Here is a 21303-nt window from a genome sequence, read left to right as displayed (position 1 = left end):
GCCCTTCTATACATTGAGATGGTTGTTCTTAGAGAGTCAAGTGGAGCCTTATGCTGCTATCAAGAATATTCATACTAAGGAGGCACATCTGATGATAATGGTTTAAAGCCAGGCAGGAGAGTGTGTGAGTCTCTTATATTCACCCCAAAGCCGGAAATGGAGCTGTGACTCAAGTAGTAAAGCACCAGCCTTGGAATGAAAAAAAAATTAAGGGACAGTGGCCAAGCCTTAAGTTTAAGTCCTAGCAGTGGTACAGAAAAAGAAGGAAGAAAGGACTTAGGAAGAAAGGAAGGTTAATTAATATCCACCTTCAAGTCTATCAACTAAAAAGACAGATGAAGAGCTCTGACACTAAAATCAAACTTCTCTGATTTATCTTACTACACATTTGGCAAGTTTCTAAACCTTACCTTACTTATTTTTTTCTTAATCTGTAAAATGGAGAGATAATAATAGTCCCTACTTCTTAATGCTTTTATGATGAGCGTACTCATATCAGTGCCTGGCACCTTTAGTGTGGCCCTCCATAAATTACCTTGCTGATTTGTTGCTGTATTATTACATATAGTGAATTTGATACTGGTGAAGAAAAACATCTACCTTATTTGCAGAAAAAGGTGTCAGCTCTCAACACAGAACACACCATAGAACATGATATATCAGGAAATAAGTGGGAGAACAGTGCAACATCTGCCTTTTACTACATCTTGTAAGTCTAGTCACCAATTTGCTGGGTGATCTTAGGTTATTTGATTTTCCTTATCTTTAAAGAAAGAAAGAAAAAGGAGGGAAATTAGAAAGAGAACTTTGAACCTCTTCTTTGTGTTAAGATTTTACAATTATAACAATCAATATCTTTAGCATATTCATGAGAAAGCCACAGAAAGGAGGGCTCCAGTGTCCAAGGAATGGAATCTAGCATTCCTGTTCCACTCAAACTTTCTTCCCAAAATCCCATTATAGCTGTGTCTCTAACAGTCATGTTCTGATTATTTGTTTGCTCCTTTAGCTATATTAGGTTGTCTTTCTCTTTCCTAATAGCTAAGTTGGTCACAGATGCTCTTATTTCATCCTAGGAAATTCTTTAAACATGTTGTTTCTTCTCCATACCTGAGTTACCATCTTTTTCCAGGACTGAATTTCTGTGACATCCTCCCCATGACTTTCCTCTCCTGGTTCAATACTAAACCAGCCTTTCAGAAACAACTTCCAGCTCTTTGGGATGCTTCTCTCTTACCAACCACAGATTCTGAATAGCTGGGATCCTACGTGTGAACCACTAGTCTGTGGCTTAGTTCTTTTTCTTTCTTTTTGAAATCACTTTATTTTACTCTCAATTTTTGGCCTCATTTTTCTGTATAATTTTAACAGAGTTCCTACATTACAGATATGTCACCAGGGTAGGAAGTCCACACATCTGAGCATTCAGAATAACATTCACTATGTAGAAAATATTTGGAGAATGCTGTGTATTACTACTGTCCCTTTCTCTGTCATAGCATGTTGTACTTAGAGTTGGCCAATCACCATTTATTGAATCAACAGGATAGGATACAAGAGATAGAATACAATCAGCTTAGAATATGATGAACAAAGAAAGATCTTCTAGGCTGGAATTCAAGATAAGCTCACCTCAATTCAAGATAAAATCATCTCAAGAATTCTCCACCATGAAAACAATTTTGAAAATATAGAAAATATCCATGGCTGGCTGTTGTGCTGGGGACAGTCATGTGGAATGACAAAACGGAGTTTTTTGAGGCTTCTACTGCTCCCTAACACCCCCTTGTCTTTTATATTTTAGAATGTTACTGTTTTCCCCAAGCACTGTCCACACCCTCCTCAAGGGTTCCCATGAAAAACTGAGATATTTCCCATGCTTTTGTGGCCAGTCTCTGTCATACTCATCACTCAGAGTAGGTTATTGGGGGTAATGAAGGAGACAGTGGAGGGACAAGATGAACGGGACAGAAACAGTTCATTTCCCTTTGACCTTCAATTCCCCAACTTATTCAAAATAGTGTTGGCTGGATTGCTGGACTTTTGGCAACTCAATTTGAAAGCCAAATAATAAGTAGTGGGAAAATGGTTCCCTTCCAATGGAGGAAGACAGATATTTATGGCCATTTCAAGTTCCAAAGGTTTTGGAAGGGTCAGAAGAGATTCCCACGGGAGTGTCTATGATCAGTGGTGGTATCCACAGCTCCTGAGCATTGCTGTATTCTTTTGAGTTAAATTATGCTGATAGGCTTCAGAGACTGAACGTCTGTTATTCTGGATACATCTTACTTTTAATTCACTTGATGTAACACTAGAGAAAAATAAGTAATAACGGGTACTGGAGAAGAAAGGGAGGGAAAGGGAATAAGAGTAAAATTAATTGAGATCTTAGTAGTCATTAACAAATATTCTTTTACTTAATAAAGCTATAGCTCCCAGAAATGTGGTCTCTCACAAAGCATTTCTGTGATAGATATAAATGCAATACCACAAAGAGAATACTTGGTCAATATTTATCTTTGCCAAATTGGGAAAATGGTTTGGCAAAACAATAGCATAATATGGAGGAATAAAAGAACCATTATTGTGGCATAGAGTTAGAGTTCAAATGGTCTCTTCTTTGTCTTTCAAGAGTGTTTTAACTGCAGGTATTGTTCTCAAGATTTCTGTTCTTAAAAAATGACTATTGACTCACACCTACATTTTGATATTAATTTACATTAAGATATTTTTGTGTTAACTCTTCTTTTCCTCATCTATAAAATGGCAAGCTGAATTTCTGTTTTTTTAAATTATTAGCATCAATTAATAATACAATGGAGTTTCATTATGATAGTTCCATCTGGTATAAAATTACTTCAATCCAGCAAACTCATCTACGCTACTCTTTTGTCACTACCCTCCCTTTGAACAGTTTTCGGTAGGGCTCACTGTGCTGTTTGTTTGCATACATAGGTTTAATGTGCTTTTACAATATTTACCTTCTCCTTTCTCCTAATCTAGTCTCTGCTCAATCATGTCATATTTTGAGAGTTTCTTATAGGTCTAAATCCTTCAAATGAGCAAAATGTGAAATCTTTTTGTTGTGTAATCTACTAGATACTATGGTGATATTTTGCAAAGTAAGTAAGAAATGATTCCTCATTTGAATTACTTCCTTTATTCGCTAGTCAAGTAATGATGTCTTTGTTGCAGGGTTTACTAAAAATTAAATTATACAATATTAAGTACCCAACCAAAGTTCAATCTGAGGATAATAGAGTAAGATGTGAGCTGGATATGGTGATACAGGGTTATGAACCCAACAGTCAGGAGACTGAGGCAGGAAGACTCCAAATTAGAGGCCAGCTTCGACTATGTAATGAAAACCAGTCTCAAAAAAATAGTAATATCAATTATGAGGAAAAAAGATTTTAAGTAAAAAAAAATGTTTTGTTACAGTTCAGAGAATGGAGTGATAACTTTTCCCTGGAATTACAAAAAGCTTCCCAAAAGGGGTGGTATTTGAAGGTGAATGATCTTAGTGAATTCCTGCTGTCAGGGAGAAGAGGGGTATCTGTTTGGAGCCCAAAGCCCTCTTCTTGTCCTTCTCCTATTTCTCCAGAAATTTTCAAATTTTAATGTGAAAGTTCACATTTTCCTAAAGTATTTCTTAAGCTTTTCAAAGAAGGGCTTAACATCTATACATATATTGTAAGGTCTCTCGCCTGGATATTTCTCCTCAGCACTGCTAGCTAGAGCATCCCTTCCTTTCCTTCCAGCCAGCAACGCAGCTGCCCTGTAGGTCTTACACACTGAAGAGACTGGAGAATAAGACTAACTCCCTCAACTTGTGTTTACTAACTGAAATAGGATAGATTCAAGGGAAACTAAAATAATTCTGTAGAAAGGCAGTCAAAGTTCAACAAAATAAACACCAGGAAGCAGGTACTTGAATGGAGTGAAGTGGGGTCATGGGGAGAGGAGTAGAGGAATGAAGAGAAGAGGGAGAGAATGTAATCAAGCATTCAACATATATCTTACAAAATTAAAAAGAGTGAGGGAAGGAGTGGTAGGGGAGGGATGGGTGAGAATGTTGAAAGGGGTGACATTGATCAAAATACATTGCATTCACAAACAGTTTTTTTTTTTGAGGTGTTTCACTTCATATTTTAATGAGACTCCAGGTTTATTATCTGTAAATAGTTCTACAAAGGGATTTCAATTTAGCATGTCCATTAATGTGTACAAATATATCTTGATCAGGACACTGGTCCTGCCTAACTAGGTGTAAATGGCCATTAATTTTGGGTTTAATGATGATTCAATGAATTGAAATAATAATGATCACAATGTTGACAATGTTTACAATTTATCTAATACTCATAACCCTGTAAGGTAAACATTCTCCCCTATTTTAAAGACGATAAAACTATAGTGTAAAATGGCTGATGAACTCACCCAAAGTCGTAATGCTAGTACATTTCAGAGCTGGTGTAGCAACCCTTTAAGGAAGGTAAGGGATCTAAGCCCTAACTACTTGGCAGAATTTCGGGGGAGAGGGGTGGCAGAGGGGAATGTTTTTTTTTTTGTTTTTTGTTTTTAATTTTTATTATAAAACTGATGTACAGAGAGGTTACAGTTTCATACGTTAGGCATTGGATACATTTCTTGTACTCTTTGTTACCTTGTCCCTCATACCCCCCTCCCCCTATCCCCCCCTGAGGTGTTCAGTTCACTTACACCAAACAGTTTTGCAAGTATTGCTTTTGTTGTTGTTTCTCTCGTATTTTACCCTTTGTCTCTCAATTTTGGTATTCCCTTTGAATTTCCTAATTCTAATACCAGTACACACTGTTTCCCATACACTCAGATAAGATTACAGAGATAGTGTAGATACAATCACAAGAAGGTGATACACGAACATCATCAATAGTAGAAACTACAGATACACATGGGATGTTGAAAGTAGTTACAACTCTGATATAACAATCATTTCCATAAAATGGAATTCATTTCACTTAGCATCATCTTATGTGATCATAAGGGTATAGCTATTGGGCTCTTGTGATCCTCTGTTGTGACTTGCCTAAACCTGTGCTAATTATTCCCAATAAGGGAGACCATAGAGTCCATGTTTCTTTGGGTCTGGCTCACTTCACTTAGTATAATTTTTTCCAAGTCCTTCCATTTCCTTACAAATGGGGCAATGTCATTGTTTCTGATAGAGGCATAAAATTCCATTGTGTATATGTACCACATTTTCCTGATCCATTCGTCTACGGAGGGGCATCTGGGTTGGTTCCAGATTCTCGCTATGACAAATTACGCTGCAATGAACATTGTTGTGCTGGTGGCTTTACTTTGATTTTGTTTGTAGTTTTTTGGATAAATACTCAAAAGTGGGGTTGCTGGGTCGTAGGGGAGTTCTACATTTAGCCTTCTGAGGAATCTCCATACTGCTTGCCAGAGTGGCTGAACCAGTTTACATTCCCACCAACAATGAAGTAGGGTTCCCTTTTGGCCACATCCAGAGGGGAATGTTTTTAAACAGAGTCTCACTATGTGGCCCAGGCTGACCTTAAACTTTCAATCCTCCTGTCTTGGCCTCCCAAATGCTAGAATAGTAGCATACTATAAACCTGTTAGGACTACCCACACCTCAGGAAGCAAGAAATAGTATACTACCAGATGAGACAGAGAGACAAAGAGAGAAAGAGAGGTCAGATTGCCCTAGTGACTTTCTCCTTTAACCTAGACACATGCTTTCTGAGAGATCCTTTCCTCCTGTGTTCAGGACAGTTAGGCATCATGTGCTTTTATTGTCCTTAAGCACTGAAGGGATTCTTACTTTTTTTTTTGCTGGCCTGGGGCTTGAACTCAGGGCCTGGTCACTGTTCCTGAGCTCTTTTGCTTAAGGCTAGCATGATACCAGTTTGAGTTATAGCACCCCTTCCCATTCTCTGGTGGTTAATTGGAGATGAGTCCTATGGACTTTCTTGCCGAGGCTGGCTTTAAACTGCAATCCTCAGATCTCCACCTTCTGAGTAGCTAGAATTACAGGCGTGAGCCTCTGGTGTCTGGCTGAATTCTTTTTTTTTTTCTTCAAATTTCACAAACAGTTTTGTTAAGTGGCAAAACCTTTGTACAACTACTTAAAGATGATAAAATAAATAAATAAATGGATATTGTTTGATTACTGGGAAAGAAGATATTAAATTTAAATCTGGTCTTAGTGTGGAAAAGAGTCCAGGAACCAAGCAGATTGCCAGTTGCCACAAGATCAACACCAAGATCTTAATGAACATAATACATATTATATGACTGATTGGGGCTGAGTACCCTTTTTTAAACCAGAGACATTTCAGACTAATGTAATTTTATCTATTATAAAAGCAAGTCACAATGGATAGACATCAAGGAAAACTGTCATGGGACCTGGAAATTTGGGGAAGCCTTGCCAGAGAGGGTGCTTAGAAAAATCCCAAGGGGGAAAAAAGGATGTAAACCCTAGATAAGACATGGCCTGTACCTGAGAAATTTTTACTTCAAATGACAAGAAAACCTAAGAGGACATAGAAACAGGTTCAAAGAGAGAAAGTTACATGGTAACTTGTTCCTCATCTCCCACCATCATAGATTGAATATTGGCCCTCCAAAGATGTTTACATCTTAATCTCTGGGACATGTGGCTATTTTACCACTCTCGGTGAGTGAAAGTTCGTAGCTTGCTATGGGACATTAGTTCAAACTGTCTCTATGACCAAAGACATGAAATATTCTTGAAACCTGAAATCCCCACAATGTCTTGTTTGGATCATGTCAGAGAAACATTCCATGATGAATGCCAGTGCCCAGAAGAGTTCTATGATGAAGCAGAAGTGGTAGGTATAGAAAAGATCATGCTCCTTGGGGAGGCTAAGAGGAGACAGAAACAGGAAACTGCTCCCTCCCTAGAACTGCTTCTGAAATGGGGTGAGGAGCTGCCAATTCTGTCCTCACTTGGATGCTGCCCTGTAAATGCACTTGACTCATAAAGCAATGCTTGCTTTGTGGGCAGCAATTCCAAGACAAATAGACAAGTCCTGTTAGAAGATTGTCGGTATAATAAAAGAACAACAACAAATGAACCCTGAATTGAACTGAATTGTATGCTGACTTCCTAGTAATGATGTTTTGTTTTTTTACTGACTCACAGGTAGTGGCCAATAGCCTGCAGAAGGGCAGTGGAAACTGACCTCATTAAAGGAATGTCAGTAGGGGGCACAGCCCTTTGGAAATGACTATGAGGATTTGCATTAAAGTAAGACATGTCATTGCCATCTGAACACATACAGGTTGGGGTGGTGACTGCCTGTATCCATCATAACGGCATAACAGCAAGGAGCTGAATCTGCACACATTATTTTGTGTGTTTCAAGACACAAAGAGCTTCTCTGCAAAAGATTCCCTGGTGGGAAGGTTCTGAACATAGTTGGCAAGTGAGACTAATGCCTGCCAAGTAAGCCTTAAAGGGTTGTAAATAGGAAAAGACAGAATCTGGATTGGGCTTTGCTTCCCTGGTGTTAGATGATAAGTTCAGAGTTGTACAAAAGAAATGGAATAGCTATGGTGCAGATTTGGATGGTTGACTGTCATTTCTTCAAAACAGAGAGATATCTTTCTCTGAATGATAGTTCAATGGGGAAGGGGCCCAAGTAGTTGAAGCATTGGTTATCTAAAATGGAAGGGAGGTGGTGGAGATAAATGTGTGAAAGTGGGCTTACACACCTTCAGAAACGTGTCCTCACACTCAACATGAATGGAAGTAAAGAAGAGAGAGGAGGTAATGGATGAATAGTATGTTCTTCGGGGGAAAAAGGAGTGGGGAAGGATGCTATACCTCATTATGCTTTTTACATTTTCCCACATCATCTCACATTTTCCCCCACTTACTTCATGAGATGGTTAACACAGCCAAGCTACAAATGTAATGCTGAGAATACTGGTAATTCCACAAGACTGAAGGGGACTCTGCTCTCATCCAATTTAGTAAAATTGGGGTTAAGAGTGATTGTAGCTGTAGTGTGCAGTGATAAAAGGAAGCCAATAGGCCTGCACCTTTGTATGAATGGAAGTGGGCTGGTGAGGACCATCTTTCTGAGCTAGAAATTCAAGACCAAGATGGTAGGCAAATGTATCCCTTTCCCAAAGTAAAAAAAATGAAACAACAACAATAGCAAAAATGAACCACAAAACTTAAGGTATAAATGGAGAGGGAAAATAGTAGTTGAGGCAAAGAAAATTTTAAAACAGAGCTTGAAAATAAGGAAATATAATAGCATGTTACAACTTCAAAAGAGTGAGTGATGATATCTCATAGTTCAAATAGGACAGAGTCCAGAAAGTATAAATCCATATGTTTCTGAGACCCCTCTTGGTTTTGGAATCTAATAGTATCAAGTGGGTGTGTGCAAAACTGAATGGTATTTCCATATAATATGATGGATTGAATTAGTCATTAAAAATGAAATGTGATCCTAATAGAGTGCCAGTATCTTGATTTTGTAATTATTTTACTATACGAGGCTCATGGCCAAGGAACAGGAATCAAACTGTGGCATAATAAGGAATGTTCCTGGCCTAGATCCCTTAAAAAGTGTATAATTTCCTGAGTAATAAAGATGTTCTTACATTTGGTTTTGGATTATGGCTGTTGACATAAGTTTCTGAAAACCCTTGGAATTTCCTGAGTGATAGCAACATCTTATTTTCGTATGAGAAGATGCTTGCTGGGATCCTGGATAGTGGCTGATCTCCAGAAAGACAGAGTCATGCCTAGAAACTTGGAACTTTCATCCTCACTCCCTATCCTTTTGGGGAGGTGGGGAGAGACAAAGGCAGATATTGAATTAATAATAAGAAATTACGCTTATAGGATTGGTCCCAAAGGCCCATGTAAGGTTTTGGCCTCCCATCCATGACACTATTGGTAGGTGATGGGACCTTTAGAAGGCATGACTGAGTGGGAGGTTTATGTCACTGATGTTTCCTGGAGAGGGATAGTGGGTCCCTGGCCGCTACCACCACCTCCTCCTCCTTCTCCTCCTACCTCTCCTTCCTTACCGCCCCCCCCCATCATGTACATTAAGTGAGTACTTTTGCTTTACTATTTCCACCTTAACATAGGCCCAAAGCGTAAGGCCAATGGATCATGGTCTGAACTGTCTATAAGTGTGAATAAAAATACCTTTTCTCCCTTTATAAAGTTGATTTCTCATTGGTATTTGTTACCCTGGTAGAACGATGAAGCTTCCAGGTAATTCTCTGAAGTACAAGTTTCAGTGACCTTCTCAGCAGTTTAATGATGACATAGCATGCTGTCAGTGGGGTGGTGAGCCCATAGAGACCCTGAAAGCTCCACATCCTTTCCCAAATGCCTTGACATGCACATCTCTATCTATCTGTGATAGGCCTGTAATATTCCCTTAGATTTTGTGAGACATTGTATAAAATGATTGTGCTCAAAGGAAGACTTGTGGGGAAACCTCTGTTTATGGAAAAAGTTATGATTAGCAATGAATTGGGACCAGTTTTGTGGGATTGAGTCCTTAGCCTGTGGAGTTTCACTCTAACTCCGGATAGTGTTAGAATTGAGTTGATTGGTAAGGCACTGCTCTGGTTTCATGTAGTTTGACTTCTGTTAAATTTGTGTTGAAACTTGGTCCCTAGTATAATTGTGCTGAGAAGTATAGAAACTATGAGAGGTGATTAGGTCATGAGGAGGGATTAATACAGTTCTCATGGGACTAAATTAATTACTATGAAGCAGCCAGTTATAGACTGAGTCACTCTTGGTTTTAGCTACTCCATGAAGGATCTTGCTTGCTTTTTTTAATTATTATTCACTGAGCCTCCATTAAGACCACATGAAATGTGAAAATCATGCTCTTAGACTTCTCAGCCTCCAAAACTATGAGTTAAAATTAATTTCTTTCTTTTATAAATCACCCAGCTTCAAGTATTCTGTTATAGCTACGGAAAATGAACTAAGTAACAGAGATGCCTGATGAATATCTGTAACAATTTGAGAATTTCTTGGTGTGAAAAACTCGAATTCAGTGTCAGAACTGAATTGTATATGAGGAGATGAACCCAAAGTTTTTTTACTTATTCAACATAAAATATAAAGCATGACAGAAAGAAATATATATGGGTTTGAGAAAGAAAAATTTCCTCACAATTTACACTCATCTCTGTGAAAGAAAACTCACTCTTTCCTGCCATGATCAGGCATACTTTCAGTTGTTTGTATAAATCTCTGATGTCAACAATCCACATTTTACCGAAGTCACAAAAAAACATCCGGAGTATGTGCATGCAAAGTCAAGGGTGTATGAGCTTGTTCAGGTGACATACTAGTTTTGGAGGTAGGACACTGAGAAGCTAGATCTAAGTTTCTGGAACTTTGTAATAATTCAGTAACCACCAGACCACTAGGCCTTCTGAGAAAGTCCCTAATGTGTAAGTTATTTGGTCGCACACGCCCATGGACCCAAGCTTCTCTTGTCAACCACCATTTAAAATAAGCTGCCAAAATACAGGAAGCTACTTCTGAATGGAACATTTTGATTCTTCCTAAACCTCTTGAATCCCATAGACAAGGGCCTCATCAAGGAACAGATGTTCTTCACAAGAAAAAATAAGTAATAGCTTGACAAAAATAGCTCCCTACATTTCACTACTAATAATAAACACTTGCAAAGCTGAGCACTTCAGATTCTCACAAGCACTTTACTTCATGCTACCATCTCCTCTTCTGAGTCAAATGGGATAGTTCTAGCATCTTTCTAGGATATAGAGGGCTTCAAGGGTCTAAGTGAGACTGTGTCCAGCTGGGCTTGGTGCTGTTCTGTCAGGGCAGCAGCTGGGAAGGAAGGCGTAGGGAAGATGAAGTGATAGGCCTGGCTTCCTTTGCTGCTCATGAGCCAATATGTTCATCAAGTCCCTACTGTCCAAAATATTTAAAATCTGCTTGGCTGAATGCATGAAAGCCTGAGATATTTAGATATTTCCATTTTAAGGGCATAAAAAGAAGGCTGAGTAGAATGCTTTGCTAAGAAATACCCTATTTTCCCTTTCCAGGAGAAGCTATGCTCCAAGTAAATGAGCCCAAAGATGCATGTGTATTGCTGGTGTGGATAATGCATGCTTCCTATATTTAAGTTAGTGGTACCTACAGGTTTCCTAAGAAAAAGCCAAATTCCAATATGTGGTCCAAAGGCAAGCCATATGTCCACACTATGGTTTGAAATTGCAATGTGTTACCCATGTTACCCAGTGTGGACTCCTAGAGTCAGAATCTGAATTCACAGAACTTCCAAGGATTTTCAGCACTCTGGGTTCTGCCCAGCTGAAAAATGAAAGTTGGTGGATGATGTAAAGGCCTAGGAAACCTGCCTGACCCTTCCTATCTGGGCCTCAGACACGGACTCTTGTCACTGGTATCTCTTTGTGGTCAGTGCTCAGATGGTACCCAGAGGCCACAGGCCACAGATTGCAGAAAAGTGTGGCATAGTGTGGAAGAACAGTGGTATCACACCTCTGAAGTCATGCAGGTCTGTGTCCTTGATTTACTTGTGCCTCCCAGTCCTCAGAAAATTTAGACTCTTAAAAGAACAAAGTTCAAACCAACATTAAGAATAATAAGACTGGGGGAGGGGGAAGGGTAACATTCTCCAAAAAGAAATGTACTCTTTACCTGAATTATGTTAAGTGTAACCCCTCTGTACATCACCTTCATAATAACAATAAAAATTTTAAAAAGAAAATAATCCAATAGAAAATATGGAAGAAGGAAGAGATGGAGAAGGAAGACGAAGAGGAGGAGGAGGAGGTCTGTTAGAGTTATAGAGTATAAGATTTTAATTCACCCTCTTGCTGTGTCAAGACCGTGTTTTTTCCTTTATTGAATTCACTAGAACAAATAGTCTCATTCTACAGTGTCTTCATACACCTTGACAAATTAGGAACAATTTTTTCTGATATGACTATGTGTTTTAAAGAGATATGAGGCTTTAAATTGAGTCCATTGAGATTAAAATTAGTTTTAAAAAAAGCTTTTTAAACATGCTTCTTGCAGGAAATGCCAGTGGAAAGTATCCAAAAATAAAAGATGTCCAGTTCATAATAAGAAGTTGGTAGAGCTGAAAGAAGTATAAAGGATCATCTAACTGGACAGCATGCCTAGAGAGAGATACCTGTTGATATTCTCTGATAGTTTGAAGAGCCAAGGTTATGACTCGAGACACCTGTATTCCCCATGAGTTTCCCACATATTATATGACTTTCTATACTCGTTCTTACATATGAAGTATTCCAGAGAGACAGAGACAGAGAGACAAACAGACACAGAGAGGAAGGGAAGGAGGGAGGGAGGGAGGGAGGGAGGGAGGGAGGGAGGGAGAGAGAGAGAGAGAGAGAGAGAGAGAGAGAGAGAGAGAGAGAGAGAGAGAGAGAGAGAGAGAGAGAGAGAGAGAGAGAGAGAGAGAGGCAATTAAGACAACTGGAGGGGCTGGGGATATAGCCTAGTGGCAAGAGTGCCTGCCTCGGATACACGAGGCCCTAGGTTCGATTCCCCAGCACCACATATACAGAAAAAAACAAAAAACGGCCAGAAGCGGCTCTGTGGCTCAAGTGGCAGAGTGCTAGCCTTGAGCAAAAAGGAAGCCAGGGACAGTGCTCAGGCCCTGAGTCCAAGGCCCAGGACTGGCCAAAAAAAAAAAAAAAAAAAAAAGACAACTGGAGCCAAGCACCTGTGGCTTACACCTAAACTTTAGCTACTCAGAAGGCTGAGATCTGAGGATTCCAGTTCAAAGCCATCCCAGGCAGATAAATCCAAGAGAATCTTATCTCCAATTAACTAGCTAAAGGTTGGATGGGGAGGTATAGCTCAAGTGGCAGAGTGCTCCACTTGAGCAGAAAGGCTAAGGGACAGCTCAGTCTCTGAATTCTAGCCCCAGTCAGTACTGGCACATGAATTTAAGAGAGTTTCACTTAACCCCAGTGTGTGAAACTTTGGATCACGATTCAAACATCCCAACTAAAAAAGATCATGGAAGATATTTGGATATCTACTACAAATGTATTGGTATTAAAAGTCTCTTGCTAAATTTTTAAATGAGTTATGTTTTTAATTAGTCTTCTAATGTTTTTGGAAAAATCAGTACATTTTCTCTAAAAGGTGAAATGTGTTGAAGGAATGATGGATTAAATAGTTTAAAATGTTGCACTAAATACAAATTATTTTTATTTTTTATGAAATGAAAGATGAGGTTGTGATGCAGAAATATGAAAAAATAGATTTTATCAAAAGTCTTGATGTCTGATCGACTAACTTCAATGATGCTTTTCTGACGACATACAAAAAGTAAAAGAAAGATGAAAGGTTACTCAGGGCCCAACTAGCAAAAGTAGTCACCTTATATGCATTGTTCCCTTTATTTTTTATAGCATTTCTTTCCAGCAAGATAAATATTGTCTCTGAGGAAATGAAGCTCAGAGAGGTTCTGTGGCTTTCCCCAGTTCATACAGGTAGCAACGGATAGAGATAAAGTTATGGCCACTCTTCTTTCCTAAAGGCAAGAATGGACTCTGAATTCACTTTTGTATTCCAAAAATGAAGTAGGAATGGCGTTCTCAGGCAGTCAGTAACAACTGAGCTTTTACTGTCTTGATCCTTGGGGTGACTCAATCTTTAAAATATGGTACAGATCCAGTGTTATCTGAGAACTGAGTGAAACTTTAAAGGAAGAAAGAGATAGGAACCTGCTATCTCCTGGCTTCCAGCCATATCCTGGTTCCTGTTTGTAAGGGTTGGTCCAGGCTGAATTAACTACAGTTTAGCTCCTTTGCTTTCTGGCCAACGGGATAGACAAAAGCCGTTAACCCTGCCCCAGAAACATAAATAAACGTTCTCCCTAGATACCATCTATTCCACAATGTGTAGTTCTTTCTGGGGAAAGAGAAACAAATTAGATAACCTTTCAGACCCTTCATAATGTAAGCTTCTGGGATCTGAAAATAATTAGAACTGGCATCTGGTAATTCAACATAGCCCAGACTAAATGAAAGCAAGATTGGAAAGGAGCAACAAGGTACCACATAAAATGTAATTCATTGAGGTGGTGTGGTAGTAGTTCCATGAGAAAGAATCACAGCTGTACAATTGCCTAACATTCACCAATAGTCAAAGGCAGAGCATCATTAGAAACAAGACATACTTTGTTCCAAAGGTTTTTTCCAGAGAAATGATAGAAATGCTGGATGTTTTCTTTCCCATTTTTTCTGCTAATTTCATCTTTCCCTTTTCTCCAGCCTGAATCTCTCTTCATTTAGTACAAAACAGCTTTGTCTTCCATTGTCCCCTAACAGGTCACTGTTAATATTGTTCTTCCCAATCCCAGTGGAAAGCATAGAAAACACTCAAATGGCCGGGTATGGTGGTGATGTACTGTAGTACCCATGGCCTCACAAATGCCAAGAAGTCCTTAATGCCTGAGCTGCACATCCTAAGATCACAAGTTGTCTTAAAAGGTTTCTGTAGAAGTCTTGGTCCCCCAAAGAAGTGCTGTTAGGGGATCTTTACATAACTGGAGACTTACCCTACAAGATGACTATGAGACCCTACCCCCCCCCCCCGCTTCATCTGTCCCTTTGTTCCTTGGTGATGAGGTGCACCATTTGGCTCTGCCATACACTCTTACCATGATGTACTAGGCCCAAATGCAATGGAGCCAATCAATCATGGAAGGAACTTCCCAAACGGAGAGTCCAAATAAACCTTTAGCTGTTAGCTGATTATCTCAAGTATTCTCAGTGATCAGAGCCCCGTCTCTACATCAGGTTTCACACCACAAACATATGACCCTACTGGTGGAGGAGCAAACTGCCAATATATAAATCTTTGTGAGACAAACCACATCCAGATGGTGACACCATGGAATCATATGCAAGATGTGCTGTCCAAGAGGCTATGCCCAAGTGTGGCTGTCTCTGAAGTTGACAGGGACTGTATGCAGATGTTATCGCAGTAGTCAAATTAGCTGTGCACTCACCTTCATTTCTTTGCACCTTCAGCCCTGCTGAATGGCCTAAAAGATATTCTTTCTCTTTCTTCTTCCAGACTAAAATTTTCTAGCAGGTCCAGCACTGGGCCCTAGATTGCTGTTCTTTATTCCACTCTTCTCCCAAACTTTCAGAGAAAACTAAATTAGAAAAACAGTGTCTTTAGCTGTATCTCTCGTGTGAGATCAAATATATTTGTCCGACCACACTTATACTAGGTTGGGGCCACAAAGGATATTAGAAAGCAGTGATACATTGTCACTTGTTACATTAGAAAACAGAGTCTAAGGAAAGTGAGATAACTTGCTCCAGGACACAAATTTAGATACCATTCCTAACCAGTAGTCTTTTCACTATGATAAATGACAATATGGTCATTATGTTTTTTAAAAAAAACAGAATTCTCTTTGCAATGCAATATTATACATGTTGCAGTTTGATTCTTCCCATTAAAAACTGATTTGTGCCAGGCGATGGTGGCTCACATCTGTAATCCTTGCTACTCAGGAGCCTTAGATCTGAATATCACAGTTCAAAGCCAGCCTGAGGAGAAAAGTCCATGAGACTCTTATCTCCAATTAATCACAGAAAAAGTGGGCTGGAAATGTGGCCTAGTGGCCTTGTTTTGCATACATGAAGCCCTGGGTTTGATACCTCAGCACCATGTATATTGAAAAAGCCAGAGTGGCGCTATTGCTCAAGTGGTAGAGTGCTAGGATTGAGCAAAAAGAAGACAGAGGCAGTGCTCAGGCCCTGAGTTCAAGCCCCAGGGCTGGCAAAAAGAAAAAAAGAAAAACCTGGAAGTGTCACCATGGCTCAAGTGGTAGAGCACTAGCCTTGAGCAAAAAGGAGATCAGGAACAGAGCCTAAGCCCACAGTCTGAGCTCCAGTTCTGACCAAAAAGAAAACAAAACAAACAAACAAAAGACCCACTGATATGTTTTGCAATGCAATGTTTGCCATGTTGCCATCATTTATTTTGTATGAAACTTGAAAGCCTTGAAGCATAGCTAGGATTACAGACATGAACCACTGGCGCCTGGCACAAATCAGTTTTTAATGGAAAGCTATGCTAAGGAGTCAAATTGCAACTTGTAGCATATTGCATTACAAAGAGAATTCTGTCTTTCTTTAATCTAATGAACATAGTCATTTATCATAGTGAAAACTTTAACCAAACATTGATTGCTCACCAAATGCCAAGCAGTATGTCACAGGATCCCTAAATTGCTGGCAGACTGATGGCCGTACAATCATTCTGGAGTTGCTTATTCACCACTGAATGAGAAGAGACTTATCTACTATATGTAAGTGTGTAATCATTTCAAATAACAAATGGGTAAAAGGATCCACTAACATTGTGAAAAAGTCTAGTAACAATTCCCATAGCCAGAAATATTGAGAAATAAACCATCTTGGTCCTCTCATATTCAAGGGAGTATAGGTGCCTTTCAGATCTCTGTGCTCTGCCTGTTTTTTGAGCTTTTTATAAATCAGGTAAGAGAAAGGAGCAGCAATAAATAGTACCCAGCAATGGAACCCATTTTCCTTCCCGTGGTGGGTCCAGTCAATAGCAAGGACCCTAGTTACCTCCTAACTGTTATGACTTAACCAGTACCAGCTTCTTTTTTTGTGCATCTTTGCACATAAAATCTGTGGTTTTACAGCAGGAAATAGGACTCCTTGGAGTCTAGCGATCATTAGAAAACACTTCTGGGGAAAATAAAACAGAGTGCTATATTGTTATCTGATTAAAAATCATTTTGAAGTTTGTAGGATGAGAATCATCAGAAAGAAGACTCAAATTTTCAAAAGAACAGAAGTTCAGATGTCCCACTAAATAATATGACTTCCTTAGACAAATACTCCTAGTGCAATTAGGAATAAAGTTAGATTGTGTAAGGGTCTCTTTTGTTTACTCAGTAGTGAAGGATCAAACTAAATTTAATTAAATCCATTCTTAATAAAAGGAGAAACATCCCTATCTCTGTAGGATTGGCAGGTTAAATTTTCAAATAGGTATTTGTTCTTCTTCTATTTATTTTTAGTTACTTAAGATTCCCTTTAGAATGCTTTCCAGTTCAAGCACAACCAGAGAGCAAGGGAAGGATGGCTCCATTTGTCTAGGAACTCTAGCTAATCAATAAACATTGCATTCCAAGGGTTTGCCTTTCACTCAGAAAATTCACTTCTTCCATGCAATGGAACCATGGTGCAAAGTACAATGAGAAATCCCTTTGCTCATTGCAAACCTGCCTTCTTCGCTGACTTTCTGATTTTAATACAAGTCACTATAGGAGAGTTTTAAACACATAGATTCATTTGTTCTCAATACCTAGACGTTGAGGTAGACATTTTCAAGTATTCTCATTGTACAGATAATGAAACTGAAAATCAGAGACGTTAGAGATACTGGTCAGAGAGATACAGTAATGATTAGATGCAAGATTTTACTCATTTAGTTCGATTTTAGAATCTACATTCTTAAACATAGATTTCTTTTCTTTTGCTCTGAAGCCATCCATGGTGGCACATACCTATAATTCCAACACTTTTGGGCTGTGGGCAGGAGGATAAAAAGTTCTAGGCCAGGGTAGGCTATATAGTGAGCACTTAGCCAGACTTAGGCTGTAGAGTGAGACTGTGTCTCAAAATGAAGAATAAAAAAGAAAAAGAAGAGGAGAAGGAAAAGAAAAATACACATTATTTTTACTCTGAATAAGTACCTTTAGAATAGGCATCCTCTTGGAATGTTGTTCTGAACAGTAAATGATGCATGGAATATCTCATGCCATGTCAGTCTCCCAGTTTAGATCTTTCAAAACCTTTATTTTTTACAGTTAAGCGACACTTCCAACCCCAAATCAAGCACCTCAATCTCCACAATGCCTCTCTCACCTTATGGTGGTAGACTTCAAGTAAAAATTCACCATACCATTGTCTCTTAAACTAAAATCATTTGGTTCTCACCTTTCCAGGCATGAGTGGGGCAAAGCCGCAAGTCCTTTACACATTTTGGCAAGTTATTGAACTCCTCAGCTTTGCACAAAACTTCTGAACAGCAGAACCGGTCTCTGAAAACTTCAGCACTGTCTGGGGTTGCCTTTCTCTCTTGCAGAATAAATACAAGCTTCCTCCCAGCCCTCTGGGGCTCTTTGGGCCAATCAAGAGCTTCCCTGGAAATTGCAGGCTGGCGACAGCACACAGTGTGCTTGAGGTGGAGGCTGGGATCCTTCCCGGGCTGCAGACACAGCATCATTACAGGACTGGCTTTAGAACACTGTTACCACAACATTCTACTTCTGGTTCAGCCAGGGTACACAGGTCATTCATGTTTGAAGTTAGTAATGTTAGGCAGGTGAAGGCCACGAGCAGGGCTTTCTTGGGAAGCAGAGTAACTTGGGCTACTTCAGATTGGTCAGAGATATTGACAAGGGCCCTTGGAGACCATTTAGTCCCACATTCATTCACAGTGGGGGAATGTGTACTGTACATGAGTATCTCTCATGTGCTAGGCACTTGGATGGATGCTAAAAATTTAGAAAAAAAGACTCTCCTTGCTCTCAAGATCCAAATACAGTATGAAGTGAGTACACAGTAGAGGAATGTGAGAGCCTCTCAGAACCAACTACTTCTCCTCACGCCATCTGGAAGGATGGGCACAAAACCATCACTTAGAGAAATCAAAACACATGACTATGTACTTCCTGAAATCCGAGCAGTTGGGAGGCTGAGGCAGTGGATAGAGAAATTGTGTCTAGATGTGGCTATGTAGTGAGACCATATATCAAATGTCAAAAAGTAAAACACACAAATAATTACTATATGCTCTCTATGCAGTTATATGTGTGGGGAGGTGTTAAAAATGATCAGGAAGATCACACGTGAAAATTTTAATAGAGATTAAGTAGGACCAAAGTTCAAAAGGAAAATACATATCTACCTATCAGATAGTATTCCCTAAACTCTGGTAATTCCACAAATATTATTGTAATAAAGTTTGGATCCTACCACAGGGCCATTCACCTGTTCGCATTTGTCTTTTCTTTCCCTTCAGCCTGTCCCTGCTTCTTATCACTGAAAGAATATTTCCACCAAAGTTAACCTGAACTGAATCTTATCCTCTTGAGATCCAATGTGAGTCCTAAAGGGTAAGTTGAAGTACAACTTGAAAGTAAGCAACATTGCATAATCTTTAAGCTCTGGACATAGCAATAAAGATTTTTCTCCTAATTTTTCCTATTTAAAAAAAATTATTTGTGTTGGTATGAAGGACAAGGTAACAAACAGTACAAGAAATGTATCCAATGCCAATGTATGAAACTGTAACCTATCTGTACATCAGTTTTATAATAAAAACTTAAAAAAATTATTTGTGTTAAATATCTTAGATAAATTGAATGTGGAAATTCATGCCTGTAATCTCAGCTACTCAGGAGGTACAGGCAAACAGCCCCTGATTCAAGGCCAGTCCAGGCAAAGAGAGCCAGCCCTTATCTCAACGATATATGTACAAAAGCAGGAAGCATAGCTCAAGTGATAGAATGTTCATCTATCAAGTGTTGACCATGGGTTTAATCCTCAATACGTACATGACCAAACCCAAACGATATACTTCGTATAATATATTCTTCAGATTATTGATCAGGACCTGTTATTTGATTGTAAAGTAAATTCTTCTTTTGACCTTCTTTTGACCTGACATTTTAAGTTAAATGACTAGAATAGGCAAGTAGAATTGAAAAGAATAGACACATAGAATAGATAAATACATTTGCATGCATTACATTTAGAAAGTTAGCTTATTTTATGAAAATTTTGCTTTAATTATCAGAAGGTATGTGAGCAGAGGGTTATTAGGTAACATGTATTTCTTACTATGGATCATAATAAAAAAGATTGGAAGTCTCAGCACTCAGAAGGTAGAGGCAGGAGGATCACAAGTTCAAGGCCATCTAGACTGCATAGTGAGTTCCTGGATATAGTGAGTTCCTGGATAGCTTGTTATTGTGGTGTGTGTGTGTGTGTGTGTGTGTGTGTGTGTGTGTGTGTGTGTATGTGTATATGCATGTATATATATAAAACTATATATAACTATATAACTATATATGTTGTGTGTGGTATATATAACTATATATATATAGTTTTTTTGTGGTTGTTTTTTTGGCCAGTCCTGGGCCTTGGACTCCGGGCCTGAGCACTGTCCCTGGCTTCTTCCCACTCAAGGCTAGCACTCTGCCACTTGAGCCACAGCGCCGCTTCTGGCCGTTTTCTGTATATGTGGTGCTGGGGAATCGAACCTAGGGCCTCGTGTATCCGAGGCAGGCACTCTTGCCACTAGGCTATATCCCCAGCCCTATATATAGTTTTAATTGGAGCCCTGTCATATTCACTATATTCACTTTGTACCCTGAAATCTAAGCACAATGTCAGTCATAAACATGGCTACAAATACTGCTTGATTTAAACATAATGGTCCAAATTCTGACTTTTACTGGTTAAACATTAGATATCAATTAATTATGATTGTTTAAGCATGTGACTGCTGTCATTGACTAATGAGTCTAATAGTGTGAGAAAAGAAGATTCCTTGAGGAAAAGCCCAAGTCACTGTTTGGAAGGTAGGAGCCTTTGATGATAATTTGAGGGGTAGGATTTAATGGCAAGCAATGGAGGTTGATGTCTCATGACCAAAAACAAATCAAAAGAGTTTCTAGGGCTGGGGATATGGCCTAGTGGCAAGCGTGCCTGCCTCAGATACATGAGGCCCTGGGTTCGATTCCCCAGCACCCCATATACAGAAAACGGCCAGAAGCGGCGCTGTGGCTCAAGTGGCAGAGTGCTAGCCTTGAGCGGGAAGAAGCCAGGAACAGAGCTCAGGCCCTGAGTCCAAGGCCCAGGACTGGCAAAAAAAAAAAAGAAAAGAGTTTCTAACTGTTCCTCCAAATTTTGTATATCCAAGAATCAAATGTATACTGAAACTAAAGCCAAGAATGCAAAATTCAACAGCAAAAAATATTAAATGCAATGTATATTTGTTTAAAAGTAAACAAACCTTATAACTATGGTCAAGTAAAAGAGCAGTTTGCACAGCAGGAAATAGAGAGACGTGGTTGCCAGTGGCTAGGGGAAAGGGATTGAAGAGTTCCTGCCTTTGTAGGTATGAAGTTTCAGTTCTTAAAAATGAAAAATTACTAGAGATTGCTTGGAAACCATGGT

General features: G+C 39.2%; 1 protein-coding gene across 1 annotated transcript in view; it reads right to left on the bottom strand.

Moving 5' to 3' along the window:
- Rgs5 (regulator of G protein signaling 5) overlaps nt 1-18207 on the bottom strand; it is a 44865-nt gene extending 26658 nt beyond the window's left edge. The window contains exon 1 of the mRNA XM_048356672.1: nt 18055-18207. Within this exon, the coding sequence (XP_048212629.1) occupies nt 18055-18098 (44 nt within the window). The 5' untranslated portion in view covers nt 18099-18207. The remainder of the gene's footprint in view (nt 1-18054) is intronic.
- Between the last annotated feature and the right edge of the window lie 3096 nt (nt 18208-21303).

Source organism: Perognathus longimembris, chromosome 11 (assembly GCF_023159225.1).
Source record: "Perognathus longimembris pacificus isolate PPM17 chromosome 11, ASM2315922v1, whole genome shotgun sequence".
Taxonomy (NCBI): Eukaryota; Metazoa; Chordata; class Mammalia; order Rodentia; family Heteromyidae; genus Perognathus; species Perognathus longimembris.
This window is presented reverse-complemented; position numbering and strand designations above follow the sequence as displayed.